The sequence below is a fragment of the Blastocystis sp. subtype 4 genome (genome assembly GCF_000743755.1).
Source record: "Blastocystis sp. subtype 4 strain WR1 chromosome Unknown seqid_0080, whole genome shotgun sequence".
NCBI classification, from domain to species: Eukaryota; class Bigyra; order Opalinata; family Blastocystidae; genus Blastocystis; species Blastocystis sp. subtype 4.
The window spans coordinates 17,481-35,809 of record NW_014569467.1 but is presented as its reverse complement, the minus strand read 5'-3'; the positions used below and the strand labels follow the sequence as shown (position 1 = coordinate 35,809).

Below are 18,329 nucleotides of genomic sequence, written 5' to 3'. Positions count from 1 at the left end.
TGCTCCCAAGGTGTGTAATCGATGAATAATTTCACTTCTAGTACCTGATATTGATGACAATGTGACGAAATCAACTACTGCAAAGTACTTTCCTGATGTTTATGAGCATCGGCGTTCAATCCCGCATACTATTTCGAATGAAATGGCTCCTCCTGCATCCAAACTGGGTTACTTTGGTCCCTATTACATGTGACACTGAACGATTGTTTGTTGATCAAGAGAATGAGAATCCTTCTTAATCAATGAACCACTGCACATACTATTGAATGGTCATTATCTCAAGTATCATTCTGTGTAATACTCGATATATAAGGTTAGTAATGTTAGATTTGCGCAGGAAGATCGATGCTAGTACGTTATCTGGATTGTCTAGGTGTTATGACTATTCGGCTTTCCAAACTAGCAAAGAGATCTACTCTTGGTGATAATTGAAATGGCGTGGTGTTACCTTTTCATTCATTGGGAGCAATCATAACGTTGTATAGGTAGTTGCTAGTGTTTGTTGTACATCCATTTTTTATTTTATTTGTTGAACAATCACGATAGTACGATAGAATATCTCGAAGAGATTCGCTGAAAGGAGGATAACAAATACCCTTCTCTGTTACAATTGCAGTAATAAATTCGTGAGGAGTAACATCAAATGCTGGATTGTAAACATCCGAATCAGAAGGTGCAATCATATTCCCTTCAATCGAAATAACCTCACTTTTCCCTCGAAATTCAATAGGAATCTGATCTCCGGAAGCCAGTTTTAGGTCAATAGTAGATGTTGGAACGACAGCATAAACAGGTACATGATTCGTATGAGCTACAACGGCAAGCTACGTTCATGAAGTAAGAAGCACTATACGTTATATGTACCAATCTTATTAGCAACGTCACCGTTGGCAGCAACTCGATCGGCACCAAACAAAACGCAATCAATCTTATGCGTCCGCATCAAGAGTCCGCTTGCCCCATCAGCCATAAGATGATATGGAATCTTACTCTGATGGAGTTCCCAAGCAGTCAAACGTGCTCCTTGAAGTCGAGGTCGAGTCTCATCCACCCACACATGGATATTCTTTCCCTGCAAATGACATTCTAGAAATTACGCAGAAGAAGGAATAGAACCATAGATTACCCCTAGAGCAGTACCAATATCCACTGTTGCTAGGGCTCCTGTGTTGCAGTGATGGATCACATTTGCCTGCTGTGGGATGAGAGAGGCACCATATTGTGCCATCTGCTTATTGATTTGGACATCCTCATCAGCCATCGTTTGAGCTAAACGAATCATTTGCCCCTCAAAGTCATCGGGTTCGAACCCCTCTGCTTCGCGGATCACTCGTTCTGTTGCCCACATCAGATTCACTGCTGTCGGTCGTGAACTATCCAAATAAACCTTTGTATCCCTCAATAGGGAAAGAAGCTGTTCCTTTGACACCGGTTTTTTCTCATGTACTGCCAATACCATACCATAAGCACCTGCTACACCAATTGCAGGAGCACCTCGAATAGTCATATCTAAGATCTCAATGAAAAGGAAGAAATACCTCGAATAGCTACAAACACATCTCTAACAGATTTACCTAGTATAGTGAATAGCAAAATGATAATATATACATTCTACAATTTCAAATTTTAGAGGAAGAACTCGTTGGTTGATCATCTTCACACAGTCATCCTATGTGTGAGAACTAGTTTGTCTGCTACCTCCCAGAAGATTGTTCGAACTCCTAAAATCGGTTTGTAGTTCATAATGCCTTTATGATGACAGAATACCATATAAAATTACTTACATAACTATTCACCTGATATCTCAACAAACATCTCATTCAAATACATATATCATCTTACTCAGGGGGTAGCCCAGATTGTGCTTTTGTCATTGCTTCCGCTATAGCTCGTTTCATATCGTCATCTCCGTTCATATACATACTCTTCATCAACTCCATTAATCCTTCAGTCGAATTTCCCTCAGAGTCCTTATTGTGGATAGTAGATTTACGTGCTTCTGGAGCTAGTTGTAACCAGGATTCATGTTCTTTTGTCTTCATCAACTTTAGGATAATACGACCTTTCGCGACCTTCACACTGGAACCCTTTGGGACAATACTGTGACTCAGACCTATTTATAATTTCCATTTTATACCGATACGTTGAGACCAACGATACGAATGACCATTCAAATTTCTGATTCGCATATCGACCAATTCCTCGCTAAAGTCACATTCAATCATATCCGAACTAAGTTTCTCCACTCCTTCTAAACCATCTGTGAAATAGATGCTACAAGTCCAGTCTTATCAATACTCCCTACAGTACATAGGTATCGTTTTGATCCCAATAAAAGGATGGTAAAGGCTGAAAAGTTACACCTACACTCACATAAGAGAGAAAGATAGTACGAGGATGCAATAACTCATTTGATGTAGATTCTATTTTTAGAGGAACACTTGGAGAAGGACACTGCTACAAATCATATACTTGACAAAGAAATACTTTAATTTCAGTCTGAATTGTTGAGATAGCATTATTCAAAATAGCTTGCACTCGTTCATTTTTAGATTGAGAAACGAATGACTGCAATTCCTCAAGTGCTTTACATTACCATCTCGAAAGGGTTCCTACCATTTTCAAGGTTTTCTTTTTTCGACATTTCAAATCAATTATGTCTGTACATAGAGTTCTGGAATGTTCATTGTCAACATTATCAAAATATTGGGATCCCCTTTCAATATGAAATCTTACAAGCCCCTTTATAGTGGTCTAGTAACAAGAATGAATACTTTCAAAACGAGAATTATCAATCATGCATTTTGTCAAGAACCGCGGTTTTTGTTCAGTGTTCTGTTCTGTTGTGACATCAAATAGTGCGCATATAGAAGCATCTGATATGTAATTATCCTTGATTATTTTATAACAGTTTATAGGGATGCACAGAACGTTTTTTCAATTGTGGAAGTGGTACTTCATTGGGGTTGGTATTTATTTCTGTAGGATCGAGATCACGAGCCTGTCGTGAAGGAAAATTCAGGTATTTGTCGAGTTGCTCGCAGTATCGTTGTAGGGCGCTGGAGTGCAACAGAACATGAACTCTTCCTTCAAGGACTCCAGAAGTTTGGAAAAGACTGGAAAGCGATTGCTAACGAAGTTTTCTCTCTGTTTCAGTTCCATATAGATTCCAACACGTACAGTCGTCCAGGTTCGTACCCATGCTCAAAAGTACTTTCAGAAGTTAAGTAATGCCGTATAGGAGGTTGTTGGGTGTGAGTCGTAGGCACCTTCACGTACCCTTGTTTCGTTCAACCGTAAGAAGAGCAAGGACTTTTCTTCACATTCTAAGCATACTGTTGAACGCGAAAAGACTGAACCGAGCGATACGAGTGCGGCAACTCTCTCGCCGAATCTGAGTGAGATTACAAATCCATCCGAAATAGTTGAAAAGGTTGAACCCGTTCATGTGGAGAAACCGAGTATAGAGCATCGAACGCCCGTAGGAACGCATGGACTGACGCCTCGCTCTCCTCGAATGAATGACTCCGTTTTATATGATCAAGAGGTGATGTTTGCCAGCTTTTCTCGGTATCGTTGTATGTTTGATATTAGATGTAGGCGTGGAGTCTATCAAAGCCTTTCCCCTTTTGAATATGAAGTGGAATATTACGAAAGGGATTCATGTATAGTGTAATGATAATCACGATGATATGCGATTTGTTGACTCGGATGACTCGGAAATCGGTATTCTGCTAGACAACCAAAGCTAGTTTTTGTGTATTCTATTCTTATCTATTCTGTTTGAGAACAAACAGGTTCACCCTTACAATTCTTCGTCAGACTTCTCAGCTGTTTCAGTCGTCTCAGCTGTTTCAGTCGTCTCAGCTGTCACTGGTTTTAGAGAGTTGAAAGCATCCAGCACATTGCTGCGGATTCTAAAAGCACCCTTCTTCAGCTTAGACACACTGTCACTCATCAAGAATCTCTGAATTCTAGCCTTCTCTGTATCCAGATATTCCACTCCCTTCTCCTTAATCTTCTTCATCAGATTCTCATAGACCTTCTTGTTGGCTTCCATCTGCTCAGGAACCTTCTCTAGTGCCTCCTTCACCTTCGCCATGTTCTCCTCACTCAGAGTCTTGATGTTAGCCAGAATGGCATCAATTTCAGGAATACGACCATAAGAAGTGTCCACAGTGCCATCACTACGGCGAGCAGTTCCAGCAGCATTATTCACAAACTCCACCATATCCTCCAGAGAGCGATCACCGTTGTACTCCTTTGGCTCACCGTTCACGAAGATCTACAGATGACAAGATCAAAGTGAGAGCACCTTAAGCGTGGGGAAACCAGTCACGCCATAGGTCTGGGCAATATCACGATGGGCATCAGCATCCAGTTCGGCAATGATCACACTGGGCTCCTCCTGGAATACATCTCCCAACTTCTGATAGGTAGGAGCCAGATGCTTACAATGACCGCACCACTAACCATCAGTCTCGTGACCTGAACCTACGGGAGCATAGAACTTGACGAAGACGACCTTTCCGGAGTTCTTCACAACTTCATCGAAGTTGGATGGAGTAAGAACCTTCACACTCGACACGGGAACCTTGGCTTTCACATTGGTTCCTAAGGATCATACCTCTTTTCAGAAGCTACCAGCGCGCTCATTGATGAACTTGATAATTGCCTCTGCACTGCGCTCCTCCTTGTAATCGACAGCTTCAACAGTCTCTCCTGCAGGGAAGAACTTCAGGGTAGGAAATCCCTGAATCTCGAATCGTTCGGCCAGAACCCGATCCTCATCAGCATTCACTTCGGCAATAACAACAGATTCACTAGAAGTCATCCGATCAGATCATTTCCACGTATTTGAGAAGGAATCTCCAACAATCTCGTACTCTGGTGCGAGTGCCTGGCAATGACCACACCACTAAACTCAGAAACAACACAAGCATCGCGTACAGGAGCATAGAACTTGACAAAAACGTTCTTACTTCCATCCACAACCTCGTCAAAGTTCTCATGCGTAAGAGGCATAACAGCAGCAGTCTGTAAGGTAATAATCATTCAGGTCTTTCATACAGCAATAGCCAAGATAAGAGCAATCGTACAGTACTTCATTTCAAGGATTCTTTGAGATAATTCAATACACGGACCCCGCGGTTATTTCATTAAACAAACAGACCTTTCAATTTTCAGTAGCCATCTTTGTCACATATAGCAAGGTGTCATGAATATTCTGACTCCAGTTCTTGAGCATATTTGACATCGTAGCCACCTGCTCTGCATCCAGAATCTATAAGTAAATCTCATCAGGAACAGCATACACGCGATTGTAGCCATGTGAAAACGACCTTTTGTTCAATTTGATTGATACGACATTTGAAGAGTCCCAGACTGGCTCCACGAATCAGAAAGGGTTCAATCTACAAATCACAGGAACTAACCTCTCAAACCCTGTTCAATTCAATCTGGCAACAGGATGATATGTCCTCAAACCGAAGACAACGATCAGTTGTAGGGCGATGGAATACCAGTTCTAATAGAGCTAATAGAGCTACCTTTTCATCCACCACGTCAAGTTTCCCTTCAAAACTTGGGTCACTCAGCATCATTGGCTTGTAGAGTTCCTTAGCCTCATTCCATCGTGCGACCTCGCCTTTATTCACGAGAAGCAAGAGTTCGTACAACCAAGGATATCCACCTTGAGCAGCAATAGTACGAATTTCTGTAGTTAGAACATCACCAAAGGCATAAACTTCTTGACTCAACAAGGCACATTTCCTACAATGCATACAGACTATCACATATACAACAAATCTCGAACAATCACATTCTTCTCTTCAGTTGTCATGGATGAAAGAGGTGTATATGCGAGCCATTTGATTGAATTAAAGTATGTCTTATCCACATCCATTACACACTAGGCATGACTGTTACCCCATTCAACATACTCGAGATAAATCAATACTTACACGATAATAGATGGAGTAGAGACGAGAAGGAGGAACTGACTGATGATCTAACAGAGCCTTCACTTCTTCCAAATACTCCATAGCCATATCGGTCTGATTCAGCTTCACATACAACCAAGCAACTTCAAGAACGTATCGAATGAATGCATTCTCTCCAATCTTATCACGACGGGTCATACTCTCCTTCTAGAAATAAAAGAGTTCCTCCAACACAACATCAGAGGTGGTTACAGCTTCCTTTCGTTCAACATGGTTGCGAAATACCGTTTTTGCTTCACCTACAGCACCTACAGTCTTAATAAACTCCAGAGTGTTGAGATAATCTACGAATCACCGAAGAGAAGAACTACTACCAGGATAATATTGTCTGCTAATGTTACACACAAGAATAGCATATTCCAGTGGATCAAATCGAGCTTCACAGTTTGCAATAAATCCGGCATATAACTAAATAGAAGTTAGATGATTCGATGCAACAAGAGATACCTACAGTAATCATATTATCAACAATGTAGTTATCCTCATTCTGCGTAAAATCAACTAAAGATACCGTTAATTGATACCATAGACTATTTATCAGTATGACTAACAATATCCTACCGCTTTTCATACAAATTGAGGAACTCCGTGTATCTGTCAGCAAATTGAGGAAACTTCTGACGAAGTGCTTCAATACATGATTTTGCGTTCATTGATCGATAAAAAGAAATGAAGTATAGAAGTCTTTGAAAGAATGATGGAGATTGGAATCCTGATAACAATATCAATGCATTGTAAAGTAGAAGATGACCAAGAATATGCAGAACGAAGCATCACCTATACACATGTTCCCGGTGGAGTAGAATTATCATTTTGTACTGTGTCTTCATCCGATTCAACATTGTGAGAATGTGTTAAAGTTCCTATTCAAAGAAATCGGTTCTTTTGGCCTACAAATCGAATATGGTAAAAATCGATTGCTAATAACCAACCAAGGCCTGTCACTTTTCTCAACTCTTTAGACTATTTATCTTCTTCATATCTTTCGAGTCTAACAAGAATGGGTAAAGGGTAGGTCCTCGTGAGAGTAAAATAGGAGCTACAAACTGAATTGTGTTTGGGAACGGTTTCTCACATTTCATTTAGAAAACCTTGTGGTATTCGTGCTGCTCGTAAACTTCGTGTGGTTCGTCGTAACGAGAGATGGGCCGATAAGGTGATTGGTTCTTGAATACGGTTTTATCGTCTAGACTTACAAGAAGGGACACAACATCTCTTCGATTAAGGCTAATGTCCTTGGAGGAGCCACTATGGCTAAGGGAATCGTTCTTGAGAAGGTGTAGGTGTTTCATGTATCTGAATGAGGGATAGTGGAGTAGAGGCTAAGCAGCCTAACTCTGCCATTCGTAAGTGCGTCCGTGTTCAGTTGATCAAGAACGGAAAGAAAATCACTGCTTTCGTTCCTCGTGATGGTTGTCTGAACTTTGTGGATGAGAACGATGAGGTTCTGATTGCTGGATTCGGTCGTTCTGGTCACGCTGTGGGTGATATTCCGGGAGTCCGTTTCAAGGTGGTGTGTGTCTCCAAGACTTCTCTCCTCGCTCTGTTCCGTGGAAAGAAGGAGAAGCCTCATACATAATGTTCCCATTCTCTGCTTATGAAGAAGATTCCTCCTTATCTGTTTGTTGGAGATACAGACTATCCACATGACTAAGAATATGTTTGTGTTGCGACACTCATTTATTCTTTTAAGAAATGCTATATCCATTTGTGTTTATTCTCCTAAGCTTCATCTTTATGAAACCGGTCTGCGATAGTGACATCGAATATCCGGATTATCCTTCTGTTATCTATAAGGTTCTCTTGCATCCTTATTCGTTTATGTACCCGCAACTATTCCCATATATCAAATTGGTATGGATTGTGTGTTTACTAGCTGCCTTTTGCGGATGGAATAGTCTTTTCTGTCTCTTTGGATTTGTTTCGATGATGTTGATTGGTATCTTTCAATCTATGGCCGATATTGAAGAATGGGATTATGTGTGGGTTGTGTCGAACTCAGTACCTATTGTGTATATAGCTTGCTACTTTGTCTATGAGATGGTTGTCAGACAGAACCAATTCAAAATTGAGAATCTACATAAGAATCGTCTGTGGCTCCTCCTGTTCTTCCCTATCCTCCTTTGGTATCCTGTGACGTGTGATAATTCGATGTGCCGATGGGACTTCTCACTCCATTCTCTTGTCCATAGTGAAAGTGGTGCTGCTTTCTGTTATGTTGCTCCTACTCTCCTTTCGATTCTTCTCCTATACTATCCTCATGTCAATCGGCGACTTGTCGGTCTTCTCACTCTAGTATGTTCCATCTTTGGAGTGAGTGCAATTGTGTTATTCACATGGTATCATCAAATTCCTTTGGTTGTTATGCATATTCCTCTTCTTTGTGTTTCGATATATGGGTATTATCTCTATTTCTTTGGTAATGATGTAAAAGAGAAGCAAGAGTGATTTGTTTGTTGGATACAGTTTCTGATCCATTTCGTAGTAGTTGGGATCCCAAAGAAGACTATATTAACAAAGTTGTTCACGTATACGTACAGGCTGATGAAGCAAGGGTTTCTCTTACTTCCTGTATTGAACAAAATAATGGGGAGATCTTCATCGGCGGTTTTTAATCCGTTGAATGATGATGGAGTGGATTCCTTGTTGGCAGCCGAGGTATACAATTTGTTCATCGTTGCTACGATTGTTTCGCTTTTTGTTTGTAATTCCGTTTCTTTGTTTTTAGTGTAGGGTTTTTCCGAATTGCAGTGAAAGAGAGACATATCAAGGAACTTGGATCTCATTTAACCAGCAATAATGCTCTTGTGTTTGATATGTTGGGAACAGATGTGGATATTTTGCGCCAATTCACACCTGAGCACTTAACAAAGTATTTGGAATACAATTCGGGTTGTAAACCCATTCCTATAGAACAGGTGGTGATTCCGTGTGTTTTAAATCGAGACAGTCTCAGGATGGAAGTAAGAATCGAAGAGGGGAATCAATTACAGACGAAGGAGGATGGAACGAAGGAGATTCATTTTACTGTTGATGCTGTTGCCCAGTATTCTGGTCAACTCTTTTGGTCTGTTCCTGCATCGAGTTTTAAGCGATGTTGCAAGGATTTGGCGAAAGGTACGTCTTCATCTGTTGGTTGATGAGTAGTGATTTGTGATAAAGATCCAACCTTTCGTCGGAGTTTTCTAAATCCGTTTTTGGGTACCAATGATCGTGCTACTACAGCAACTTTTCAGGATATTCTAGAAGTAGGTAAAGAGAGTGTCTGTAACTGTAGGCTTTTCGCGGAAGTGCTAAGAATGGATGCTCTTCGGTTTTTTCCGCAAATGCATCTCGATCGTATAACATGCCTGTTTCGGATCGAATGTTTTGTATTGACTCTTTCGTTATCTTATTGCATAGCGGAACTACCATCATATCACTTGAATGCGGAATCGTTGGCAATCTTCTCAGAGCAATTATCCGACTTGCAGATGTTGCGTCAAGTCAATTCCCAAACTTCCCTTTTGCGTTCTTCATATCGGTCTTCAATCTTTTCACAACGACCAAGCGAGAATCCATCGAAGGGCCGATCCTCTTCATCTGCTTCAAAGACCAATCAACATGCTATAGGAGCAGCAAATGAGATTCTTCCATTGGTGATGATTCTCTGGGATGAACCACGACGAGAATCCGAGGGAATCCACGAGTCTCGCTCTATGAGTCGGGATTACTCCAGGTAGTCTTGAAAGGAAGGATTGACTGTAGTTCCAACGGAATAGAGAATTCACCTGTGGGAAACGGGAATCGAGCGCCAAGTGATCGAATAAAGGAACAGACAAGGGAAGAACGCCAGAGACTCCTTGTTCGTCCCTCCAAAGTGGAGAATAGTCGGAGACTCAGCGAATCGTCCAATCCCAAGATTCGACACACAAAACCGAAATTTATTCAGATTCTTGTCATTCACTTCTTACGAACTGTTTCACCAACTCTGATTCGTCGAGTGAATATCTGTGGCGATGGAGTTTTTATTCCTCGGGTAGGTGTATAACCAAGGGATAACGATTAGTCAATTTACCTTTCTAATGGAAATGAGAATGGAAAGAATAATGAATGTATAATCTGCTTTTCCAATCTTAACGATGTTATTTTATTGCCGTGCAGACATAAACTTGTTTGCAGGTATTGTGTCTGTATGATAAAACAGTGTCCTCTGTGTAGAGGTTATATTGCTAGTTACATTCGAGAAGGAGATGAAACGAATGACACTTCGAATGCTGAAGTGATATAGTTGCATGAAGAGTGTTTGTTGCAAATATAGTTCAATCATTACAGATCCATTGTTTTGGTCTTTGGTCCGTGAAAGTGGGGTATTTTATTCTGCCATCACACCTAGTTTTCAATAATGGAAGCATGTCTGAGAACCGTTGGAAAGATGTGCAAGTCCCTAGGAAGAGGAATTGATAAGATGGGAATCAAGATGGAAGGTAGATGTGCTGTTATTGAAGAATGTAGGAATGAATGCGTTGTTCTTGTGACTATTAGTGTTGCCGTCATCTCGCATTGAATGTTTTCAGCATCATGCTCCTCGTGTTTCAAAGGCATCATTTATCGCCCCTACAGCGACTGTGTCAGGAGATACTCTGATTGGAAAGGATTCTTCCATCTGGTATGGAACAACGATTAGAGGTAGCGTTTTTCAATGGAAATGTTAAGATTAGCCGATGTAGCTCCTATTCGAATCGGTACAAATACTCATTTGCGCGATAACGTCGTCGTGCATGTCGACAGTCCTCCAAATCAGATTCCTGCCTATATTGGTGACAACTGCTTCATAGGTAATCGAAAGAGTGGAGTGGCATGTAGATAATGGAGCTATCATTCATGCTTGCACAATTGATGACAACTGTTTGATTGGCGAAGGTGTTGTTGTCCTCGATGGTGCCCATATCTGTGAAGGAGCCGCAATTGCTCCTGGTTCTGTTGTTACTCCTCGAAAAACAATTGGAAGTGGTGAGATGTGGTCTGGCATTCCGGCTCGCAAAGTTCGAGATTTGACAGAGAAAGAGAAACAAGAGATTAAGGAAATGTGCGATGCGGTTTCAAAGAGTGCAAAGATGCACTTTACGGAAACAAGCAAGTCGTATGAGGATCTGTTAGTGGATGCAGCTGATGCTGAAGACAAGCGTATTCGTGATATCACCTATGCCTACAACCCGAATCCCAACACTGTCCATCCTGAACGTCGTGGTCTCATCTATGATCGTTTGCCTCCTGAGTTCGATGACGAGGATGACACTCCTGCTGTGGTGCCTCGTCCAGATGCCCGTGAACTGCAGGATTTGACGTATGATGTGGTGAGTGTGGATGAGGAGGAATTTGCCAAGTTGCCTCACCTTCCTGACCATGAATTGAAGCATTAAGCAGTTGGTGTGTATTGGAAACATGTTTCTTCTAAAAGCGAATTGCAGAAATCTTCATAAAATAATCTGATGAACGGAAAGCAAAAAGAGCATTCTTTGTTAGTCTCCAGCACTGATCATCATTCGTATTACAGAGTAGAGAAAGTGAATTATTCAATGAACCCTGTAGTTGTGCTTTCATAACAAGACCAACCCCTTCTCCAGGTCTTACAAGATACAAATTATGAATTCCTTCAAATACCTATCAATCATTCATCATTCCAAATTATACCTGACTCGTGATATTCGTCACAGAACGCACAGGACTTGAGATGACCAAAGGACGCTTTTCCTTTGCCAACATAGGAGTTTCTTGATACGAAGAATCAATACTCAGTGCCTGAATCTGTTGGAAATGAGGTGAAAGAACGATTTCACGAAGCCGTATCTAATGAAGGAAGCAGGAAGTATGAATAGCAAGGATATGATAAACAAGACTAATGCATACAGTAGTCTCTTTCTCTCGAAATTCTTTTGATAATCGATTCCATCCCTGTTTCAGATAGAATGTGGTGTATTCTGCCGCTGTGATTGATATATCTGCTGGAATCAGGCATCCAGAATGAAACAACAAGTGATTTCTAAAGAATAATCTGAACGAGAATCTTACGATGCATTGAACCAAGATATTACGACACAATGATGTTCATTGAATGAAGGAATTGTTAGCAGAGATTTTCTTAGTGATGCTTCAGACTGTGCCTCGTTCACCTGTGCTTCAATCACACGAGGCAGAGATGAATTGAATAATGCATCTATAATGAATGGAATTCACTGTACTCACAGATTAGAGGTTTCTTTCTCATAACACCATAAGGAGCGATCAGATTGATGACTAGAATGAAACCACATTCTGATTCTTACAAATGGCTTCATTGGATTTGAAAGGATAGTAAGCATCGTAGAAGGATCCAAAGGCCAATGCTAAAGCAGGACCGTTCCAATTACAAGAGATTGAGGAGGAGGCAGTAGAAAGGGACTCATAATCACTTTTCATTGCTGACTTAGTGTAGATCTAGATATAAACAAAAGAATAAAAACAAACGGAAGCTATCTTCATGACCTCCTCTTTGGAATCATCCACATCCAACAAATCAAATATACTCAATAGATACACTATGCATTATGATTGCAAAAATACATTACATGTTTTTGGATATGCTGTCAAATAATGGGCTAATTCATGAATTTCAGTGTATGAACATCCCTGTAGAGAAAGAAAGAGGAACGAAGAGGAACTGGGAAGAAGTGACAACCGCGGTTGGAGATCCAACACTATATGGAGGTTATCGTCCAATGCTTTTTGCTACGTATCACTAATGAATTTCACCAATACCCGAATGGAGAGAGAAGGAAACGAAGTAATATAGGCAGCTAAATCAGATTGATTGTTAAGATATCCACAAATACATATAGACAAAAGGATATATCCATCCTCTGATCCTCCTCTAGATCAGAACCTTGATAGGAAATAGAACACGAAGAAGAATCCGTAGAATTGGGAGAAAGAAGAATGAGGTATGTATCAACTTGAACGCGACTAAGAACCTGGATATAACTGTCAATCTATACGTTTGAGAAAAATCTATAGCCAATACAGTTGATGTCATATTTGCAAAGTAGAGCAATGTACCGGAAATGGCCAAGGAGTTAAATTCGGTTGCATCAACAAGTCGCTATCATTCATCCATAGGAATCGATAAATTACCGTAAATACAGACTCATAATAGTCATTTCCATAACTTAGGGAAGCAGTTTCCGAAGTTCTTGTCTCCCGAACTCTTTGGCAATGTCCAGTAATACTCAAAAAAGCAAAGAGTATGATGAGTAGACTCATCTTCAAGAACACTTCACGGTGTGAGTGAACGAAGGTTTTAAATGAAGACCGAAAATGCGGCTGATTTCTGGCACTCATTCATCATTTGTTGTATGATGATCTAGTCGCTTGATGAATACACCCAACAAGGAGAGTAATCGATCAATGTCATGGAGACCATTGCTGCTCAAGTCGGGTATGGGATGTCGAAATGGTTTAGGAACAGGTGGAGCTCGTCGAGTTGTTAAGTCGATGCCAGATATGGAATACGGAGATCATCTGGAGATCCATACGAGTCTTTCGAGGACAGAGACAGGACCGCAATCTAGAAAGCGAAGTTCTGTGGAAGTAAATCGTGTTCCTGTTGTTTCGGAAACCACGCGCGTTCCCTCTCTCCCTGACTCTCCAAGTGTGGTTCCAACGAATCGAAATGATTCAAAACGTCACTCTAGTGCATCTGGGAAGTCATCTCTCGTTGGAGAAGAAATCTCTCCACTTTCGGCAGAAAGACGCCGTTCTGATCCGAAAAACCTTCAGGATCGAGTTACAGTAAACGGGAAGTCATTTATCAAGTTGAAAAAGATCGGAACGGGAGGAAGTTGTGTTGTTTATCGTGTTCTGGATGAAGCGAATGAGATATTCGCTTTGAAGTGTGTTAATCTAGCGAATATTCCATCCTACCAGTATAATGACTTTGTGAACGAAGTGAAGTTACTGGAGCAACTGCGTGGGTCTCCAGGTATTATTAACATGATTGACTACGAATTACGAGCAGAGACTAAGGAGTTGTTCATTGTGTGAATAGAGTGTTAGTCTCATCGATAGTTAATGGAATGTGGTGAAGCAGATCTCAAGTGCTTTCTATCGGATATGAAGAAACGAAACCGCACTCTTGATAGTAACATGATTCGTTTTGCTTGGCAGCAGATGCTTACTGCTGTCCATGTGATCCACAAACACAACATCATTCACAGTGATCTCAAACCAGCCAATTTCCTCTTTGTGAAAGGAACATTGAAATTGATTGATTTTGGGATTGCTCGTGCAATGTCAGCGGAGGCTACAAGTATCCTCCGTGAGAGTCAAGTCGGAACCATCAACTACATATCACCGGAAGCCTTGTTAGATGTGGGAGATGGGGTGGGACATAAGGGAGTTCGTGTAGGGTTGTTTGTGTGGAGATTACGAATAGATTCGACCATCCACCGATGTGTGGTCATTAGGATGCATTCTCTATCAAATCGTGTACCAACAGTCACCCTGGGGAAATCTCCCTCTTTCTCAGAAGCTCATGGCCATTACCCAGGAGTCGTATGAGATTCCGTTCCCACCTATCCCGTATATCTAGGGCTTGTTAGTCATTTGAAGGAACCCCTGGTTGTTGGATGTGATTCAGTCCTGTCTACAGCGTGATCCGAAGCGGCGACCTCCTATTGAAGGACCAGGAGGTCTTCTCCAACATCCCTTTCTCCAACCCCAGGGAAGTCGAGCGATGCAACTGTACAAGCAGCATGCGATGGATAATGAGATTATGCGCCAAGTGATTCGACAGCTACGAGAGACGGCACATGATGAACGATGGAAACAGCCTGAAATGATCTCGCTAGTTACGAAAGTTGAATTAAGGTTGCATTGTGAATTCTAGGAACTGGTTATTCAGTGTGCACGGAACCTTCCCATCAATGTTCAAGAGGCTCTGAACAATGCGGAAAAGCATTTGTAGTATTCTTTGTACAATATAGCTATCAACTTGTTTCTTGAATATAGCCTTAAACTCCTAATTGTACGCTGTTCAGATTAATTGTTTCCTTTTAGTTCGTAATTGTCTGTTCTACTAACGATTCAAACCAGAATATATTCTGCAAAGTTCATCATGATTCGCATTCGCGAAATGATAAATAGGAATGTTGATACTTCTAGGGATATCTACAATATGGCAATGAGAGATGAACGGATCCGAAAGGGTTGTTATGAGACTGCATACTAAAAGGATAGATTTGGATTCGTTTGAAGAGACTGAGGGTATTCAACTAAGAATAAACGATTTAAATGATATTGAACATGTCGACTTACTCATTCGACCAAGCTATGGATATTATGCAAACCAAGAGTGAAGCTAATAGTAGTACTTATAATGTAGATTTGAATTTCATGTTACAATTACCGAGTTCTTTCCTTTTGAACCTTACAAAGTGCGACTTGCAACTCCAGTGAGTGCTGAAGTGGTTTTTGATGTAGATTTTCCATCCTAATATTGATGAGGAGGGTCGTGTGTGTCTAAATGTGTTACGCGAGGACTGGATGCCTTCGATTGACCTATCTCAAGTAGCATGCTCACTTCAGTACTTGCTGAGTGAACCAAATCCTACAGATCCGTTGAATGAAGAAGCAGCCAATCTTCTTCTCCATGACCCCAAGGAATTTGAGAAACGAGTAAAATTATATCCTGTTTATCCACAAACAATCTCAACGAGAAAAGCGTTTGAAGCTTTTCATACGAGTACAAGCAGGGAAAACGAGGAACACAAAGTAAACGACAAAGACACCACAAAGAACTGTAGCTACTTCAAAGATAAGTGCCATGTCACTCCGAAGTGTGTCTCGGCAATTAGCTAAAATAGTACAATTAGGATGTGTCTTCTGATACTCTCCAAAACCACAACAGTTGAGAAGATACTGAGTTTCATTAAAAATTGGAACTGAACCACTCGTTTGAACCCATGATGCCAATCTGGTTAATATCTGATTCGTAGTATTTCCATCCCCACCTTCAGACTAGAAATTAGAGAATATCGAAAATGGTACTTCAATGATGAGAAAATACACTAGACTAAGAATGCCAAGAACCAAAAAGGTGACACATAAGATTCCTGATGCAATGGAAAACAAGTAGATAAGACATCCACCACAACTAGAACAAACACCAAGGAAGGCCCAAGAAGCTAGTATTATTCCAAATACCTTGATCCAGAAAGAATAACGCTCAATTCCAGAAATGAGAATGAGGCCCGCATCTGCTTCGATTCCAAACCCAATTCCAACTATTGCTATTGCTAACACTATGAATATCCAGCATGTCCAGCAAAGACAGTAATAGCCACGATACTTATCATACGACATTTAACTGAAGAAAGATGTGATACACGGCAGAATATGAAAAGTGGACAATTCAATTATAATAACAAACATAATAAAAGGAATGTAATTACGAAAAGCTCAGTGCATCTTATGAATAGCATGCTTCAGCTTGTGAATCGAACGACCAGGATTGAGATTCTTAGGACAAGCATGTGTGCAGTTCATAATAGCATGACAACGATACAGCTTGTAAGTATCGTCCAAACTTTTCAAACGCTCCTCTGTCATCTCATCACGGGAATCCGCAATCCAACGATAGGCTTGCTGGAGAATAGAAGGACCCAAGTACTTGTCAGGATGCCACCAATAGGAAGGGCAGGATGTAGAGCAACAAGCACACAGAATACACTCATACAAACCATCCAGAAGCAAACGATCCTCATAGGACTGAAGATTCTCCACCTCGTAATTGGTGTCCACCTTTGTCTTCTTCTGAAGCCAGGGCTTAATAGAGGCATACTGTTCATAGAAGTTGGTCATGTCAGTAACCAGATCCTTGATCACAAACATATGAGGAAGAGGACGAATAGTCATTGTGTTTCTTCCCGGGCTGATCTTCGTGAGACAAGCCAGTCCATTCTCTCCATTGATGTTCATGGCACAAGATCCGCAAATACCCTCACGGCAGGATCTAGAGCCTTAAAAACGAGAAGAATAATTACCTTCGGAAGGAGAAAGTAGGATCGACATTGTTCTTGATCTGGAACAAAGCATCCAAAACCATCGTTCCACAACTACGTATTATCCCGAGCTGCCCAAATAAACTTGTTCACATCGACAGCATATCGTGTCATCTGAGGCTTCCTATCCGTTTCAGGGCGATAACGGAAAACATCAAACAGCTTATAGGATGGCTAATTGGTGACATTTGAACTAGAGCGCTGTACCTTCTTAGGACCTGTTTCCACTTTCATATCAGTGGAGAAGGCTTTTGCAGGAATCTGAGGAAGAACAACAGAACTGCGAACAGCATTTCTGGATATGGAGCAGAGGCTTCTAGCAAACATATTTCAGCTCAGAATGGGTTGAAATGCTTAATTCTGAAAGAGGAGAACGAGATTAGCGATTTTTGGAGTGAGATATGCTAGAAATCTGGCCAATTCCTTCATTCTCTTGCACACAGATTCTCTTCACCATGACCTTCTTTCACTGTTTGAATTGTATTATTCTAACTGTTGCCCCCTTTGTCGTCTACTACAAGGCATCTGGACTGTAGGGACTTTTGACCATCGAGTTTTTTAATCACCTAGGAATTCACAAGGTCAGTATGGAATTCTCTTTAAATCGGGGTTAGGGTTCATACTTTCATCGATTATGAAGGTATTGTCGTTTCTTTCTATTCAGAATCTAGTTCGCAGTCACAGCTACCCTGGCAAATGTGAGTGGAGATGCTCAACTATCACTCTGGAACGTATAGTTTGTTTGGGCATATTATGTCTAGGAGGTTCTTTATTCTTTTACATATTTGATTGATGCGATGGCCCTTGCTTATTTGATTAATTCCTACAAGATTGATATTATGAGTCGAATTGAGTTGGTGACTTTAGGCTGGAGTGCTACAGAGGTGATATCATCGAAGATTCTTCCCCTCATTGTATATTCTCGTAGTCCTGAGGTAGACTACAAGTGGATTCAATTCAGTCTTGATGCCACTTGTGATTTCATCTTCACACTTTCATTCGCTCTTGCTTGTTGGTTAGCACTTTGTGCCAAGGGTAAGATGGCTCCGACTGTTTTTAACTTTATCTTCCTTGGAATCCATCTGCTGGTTCCTGGTCTGATGTCGTATTTGAAGAACCAAGAACTGCTGGGAGGATGGTTGTATGTTGCTGTTCACTTGATCGTTGGTCTTGTGTTGCTGGCCATTGGAAGGAAGGTATTTACACTCAAATCAGATGCATTGAAGGCGTAGTTGGTTGTTTTAATTTATTT

General features: G+C 41.0%; 11 protein-coding genes across 11 annotated transcripts; 6 read left to right on the top strand and 5 right to left on the bottom strand.

The window, feature by feature from the left end:
* Positions 1-452: 452 nt before the first annotated feature.
* JH06_3994 (methylthioribose-1-phosphate isomerase) lies at positions 453-1,507 on the bottom strand (the record flags this gene model as incomplete). The annotated part of the gene is made up of 3 exons (XM_014672676.1): positions 453-824; positions 854-1,086; positions 1,117-1,507. 3 exons carry the CDS (start codon positions 1,505-1,507, stop codon positions 453-455), a joined length of 996 nt encoding a protein of 331 aa, XP_014528162.1.
* A 331-nt stretch (positions 1,508-1,838) lies between these two features.
* JH06_3995 (calcyclin-binding protein) lies at positions 1,839-2,225 on the bottom strand (the record flags this gene model as incomplete). Its single annotated transcript, XM_014672677.1, has 2 exons — positions 1,839-2,113; positions 2,138-2,225. 2 exons carry the CDS (start codon positions 2,223-2,225, stop codon positions 1,839-1,841), a joined length of 363 nt encoding a protein of 120 aa, XP_014528163.1.
* A 572-nt stretch (positions 2,226-2,797) lies between these two features.
* Positions 2,798-3,752, top strand: JH06_3996 (hypothetical protein; the record flags this gene model as incomplete). Its single annotated transcript, XM_014672678.1, has 7 exons — positions 2,798-2,883; positions 2,919-2,952; positions 2,986-3,138; positions 3,167-3,235; positions 3,266-3,570; positions 3,601-3,640; positions 3,672-3,752. 7 exons carry the CDS (start codon positions 2,798-2,800, stop codon positions 3,750-3,752), a joined length of 768 nt encoding a protein of 255 aa, XP_014528164.1.
* A 53-nt stretch (positions 3,753-3,805) lies between these two features.
* Positions 3,806-5,109, bottom strand: JH06_3997 (protein disulfide-isomerase; the record flags this gene model as incomplete). The annotated part of the gene is made up of 7 exons (XM_014672679.1): positions 3,806-4,285; positions 4,316-4,468; positions 4,499-4,614; positions 4,645-4,823; positions 4,854-4,918; positions 4,951-5,037; positions 5,071-5,109. 7 exons carry the CDS (start codon positions 5,107-5,109, stop codon positions 3,806-3,808), a joined length of 1,119 nt encoding a protein of 372 aa, XP_014528165.1.
* A 67-nt stretch (positions 5,110-5,176) lies between these two features.
* Positions 5,177-6,655, bottom strand: JH06_3998 (26S proteasome non-ATPase regulatory subunit; the record flags this gene model as incomplete). The annotated part of the gene is made up of 9 exons (XM_014672680.1): positions 5,177-5,284; positions 5,343-5,414; positions 5,445-5,772; positions 5,802-5,911; positions 5,943-6,149; positions 6,180-6,286; positions 6,317-6,410; positions 6,454-6,532; positions 6,564-6,655. 9 exons carry the CDS (start codon positions 6,653-6,655, stop codon positions 5,177-5,179), a joined length of 1,197 nt encoding a protein of 398 aa, XP_014528166.1.
* A 347-nt stretch (positions 6,656-7,002) lies between these two features.
* On the top strand, positions 7,003-7,285 carry JH06_3999 (40S ribosomal protein S23; the record flags this gene model as incomplete). Its single annotated transcript, XM_014672681.1, has 3 exons — positions 7,003-7,013; positions 7,089-7,158; positions 7,193-7,285. 3 exons carry the CDS (start codon positions 7,003-7,005, stop codon positions 7,283-7,285), a joined length of 174 nt encoding a protein of 57 aa, XP_014528167.1.
* A 412-nt stretch (positions 7,286-7,697) lies between these two features.
* JH06_4000 (hypothetical protein) lies at positions 7,698-8,450 on the top strand (the record flags this gene model as incomplete). The annotated part of the gene is made up of 1 exon (XM_014672682.1): positions 7,698-8,450. One exon carries the CDS (start codon positions 7,698-7,700, stop codon positions 8,448-8,450), a length of 753 nt encoding a protein of 250 aa, XP_014528168.1.
* Positions 8,451-10,386: 1,936 nt separating this feature from the next.
* Positions 10,387-11,404, top strand: JH06_4001 (hypothetical protein; the record flags this gene model as incomplete). Its single annotated transcript, XM_014672683.1, has 4 exons — positions 10,387-10,468; positions 10,527-10,670; positions 10,703-10,819; positions 10,848-11,404. The coding sequence occupies 4 exons, from the start codon at positions 10,387-10,389 to the stop codon at positions 11,402-11,404; spliced, it is 900 nt and encodes a 299-aa protein (XP_014528169.1).
* Positions 11,405-13,424: 2,020 nt separating this feature from the next.
* JH06_4888 (TTK protein kinase) lies at positions 13,425-14,982 on the top strand (the record flags this gene model as incomplete). Its single annotated transcript, XM_014672684.1, has 5 exons — positions 13,425-14,054; positions 14,085-14,420; positions 14,452-14,597; positions 14,628-14,874; positions 14,905-14,982. The coding sequence occupies 5 exons, from the start codon at positions 13,425-13,427 to the stop codon at positions 14,980-14,982; spliced, it is 1,437 nt and encodes a 478-aa protein (XP_014528170.1).
* Positions 14,983-16,475: 1,493 nt separating this feature from the next.
* JH06_3194 (succinate dehydrogenase) lies at positions 16,476-17,404 on the bottom strand (the record flags this gene model as incomplete). Its single annotated transcript, XM_014672675.1, has 4 exons — positions 16,476-17,028; positions 17,060-17,131; positions 17,163-17,251; positions 17,285-17,404. 4 exons carry the CDS (start codon positions 17,402-17,404, stop codon positions 16,476-16,478), a joined length of 834 nt encoding a protein of 277 aa, XP_014528161.1.
* A 307-nt stretch (positions 17,405-17,711) lies between these two features.
* On the top strand, positions 17,712-18,309 carry JH06_3193 (hypothetical protein; the record flags this gene model as incomplete). Its single annotated transcript, XM_014672674.1, has 2 exons — positions 17,712-17,813; positions 17,839-18,309. 2 exons carry the CDS (start codon positions 17,712-17,714, stop codon positions 18,307-18,309), a joined length of 573 nt encoding a protein of 190 aa, XP_014528160.1.
* Positions 18,310-18,329: the final 20 nt, after the last annotated feature.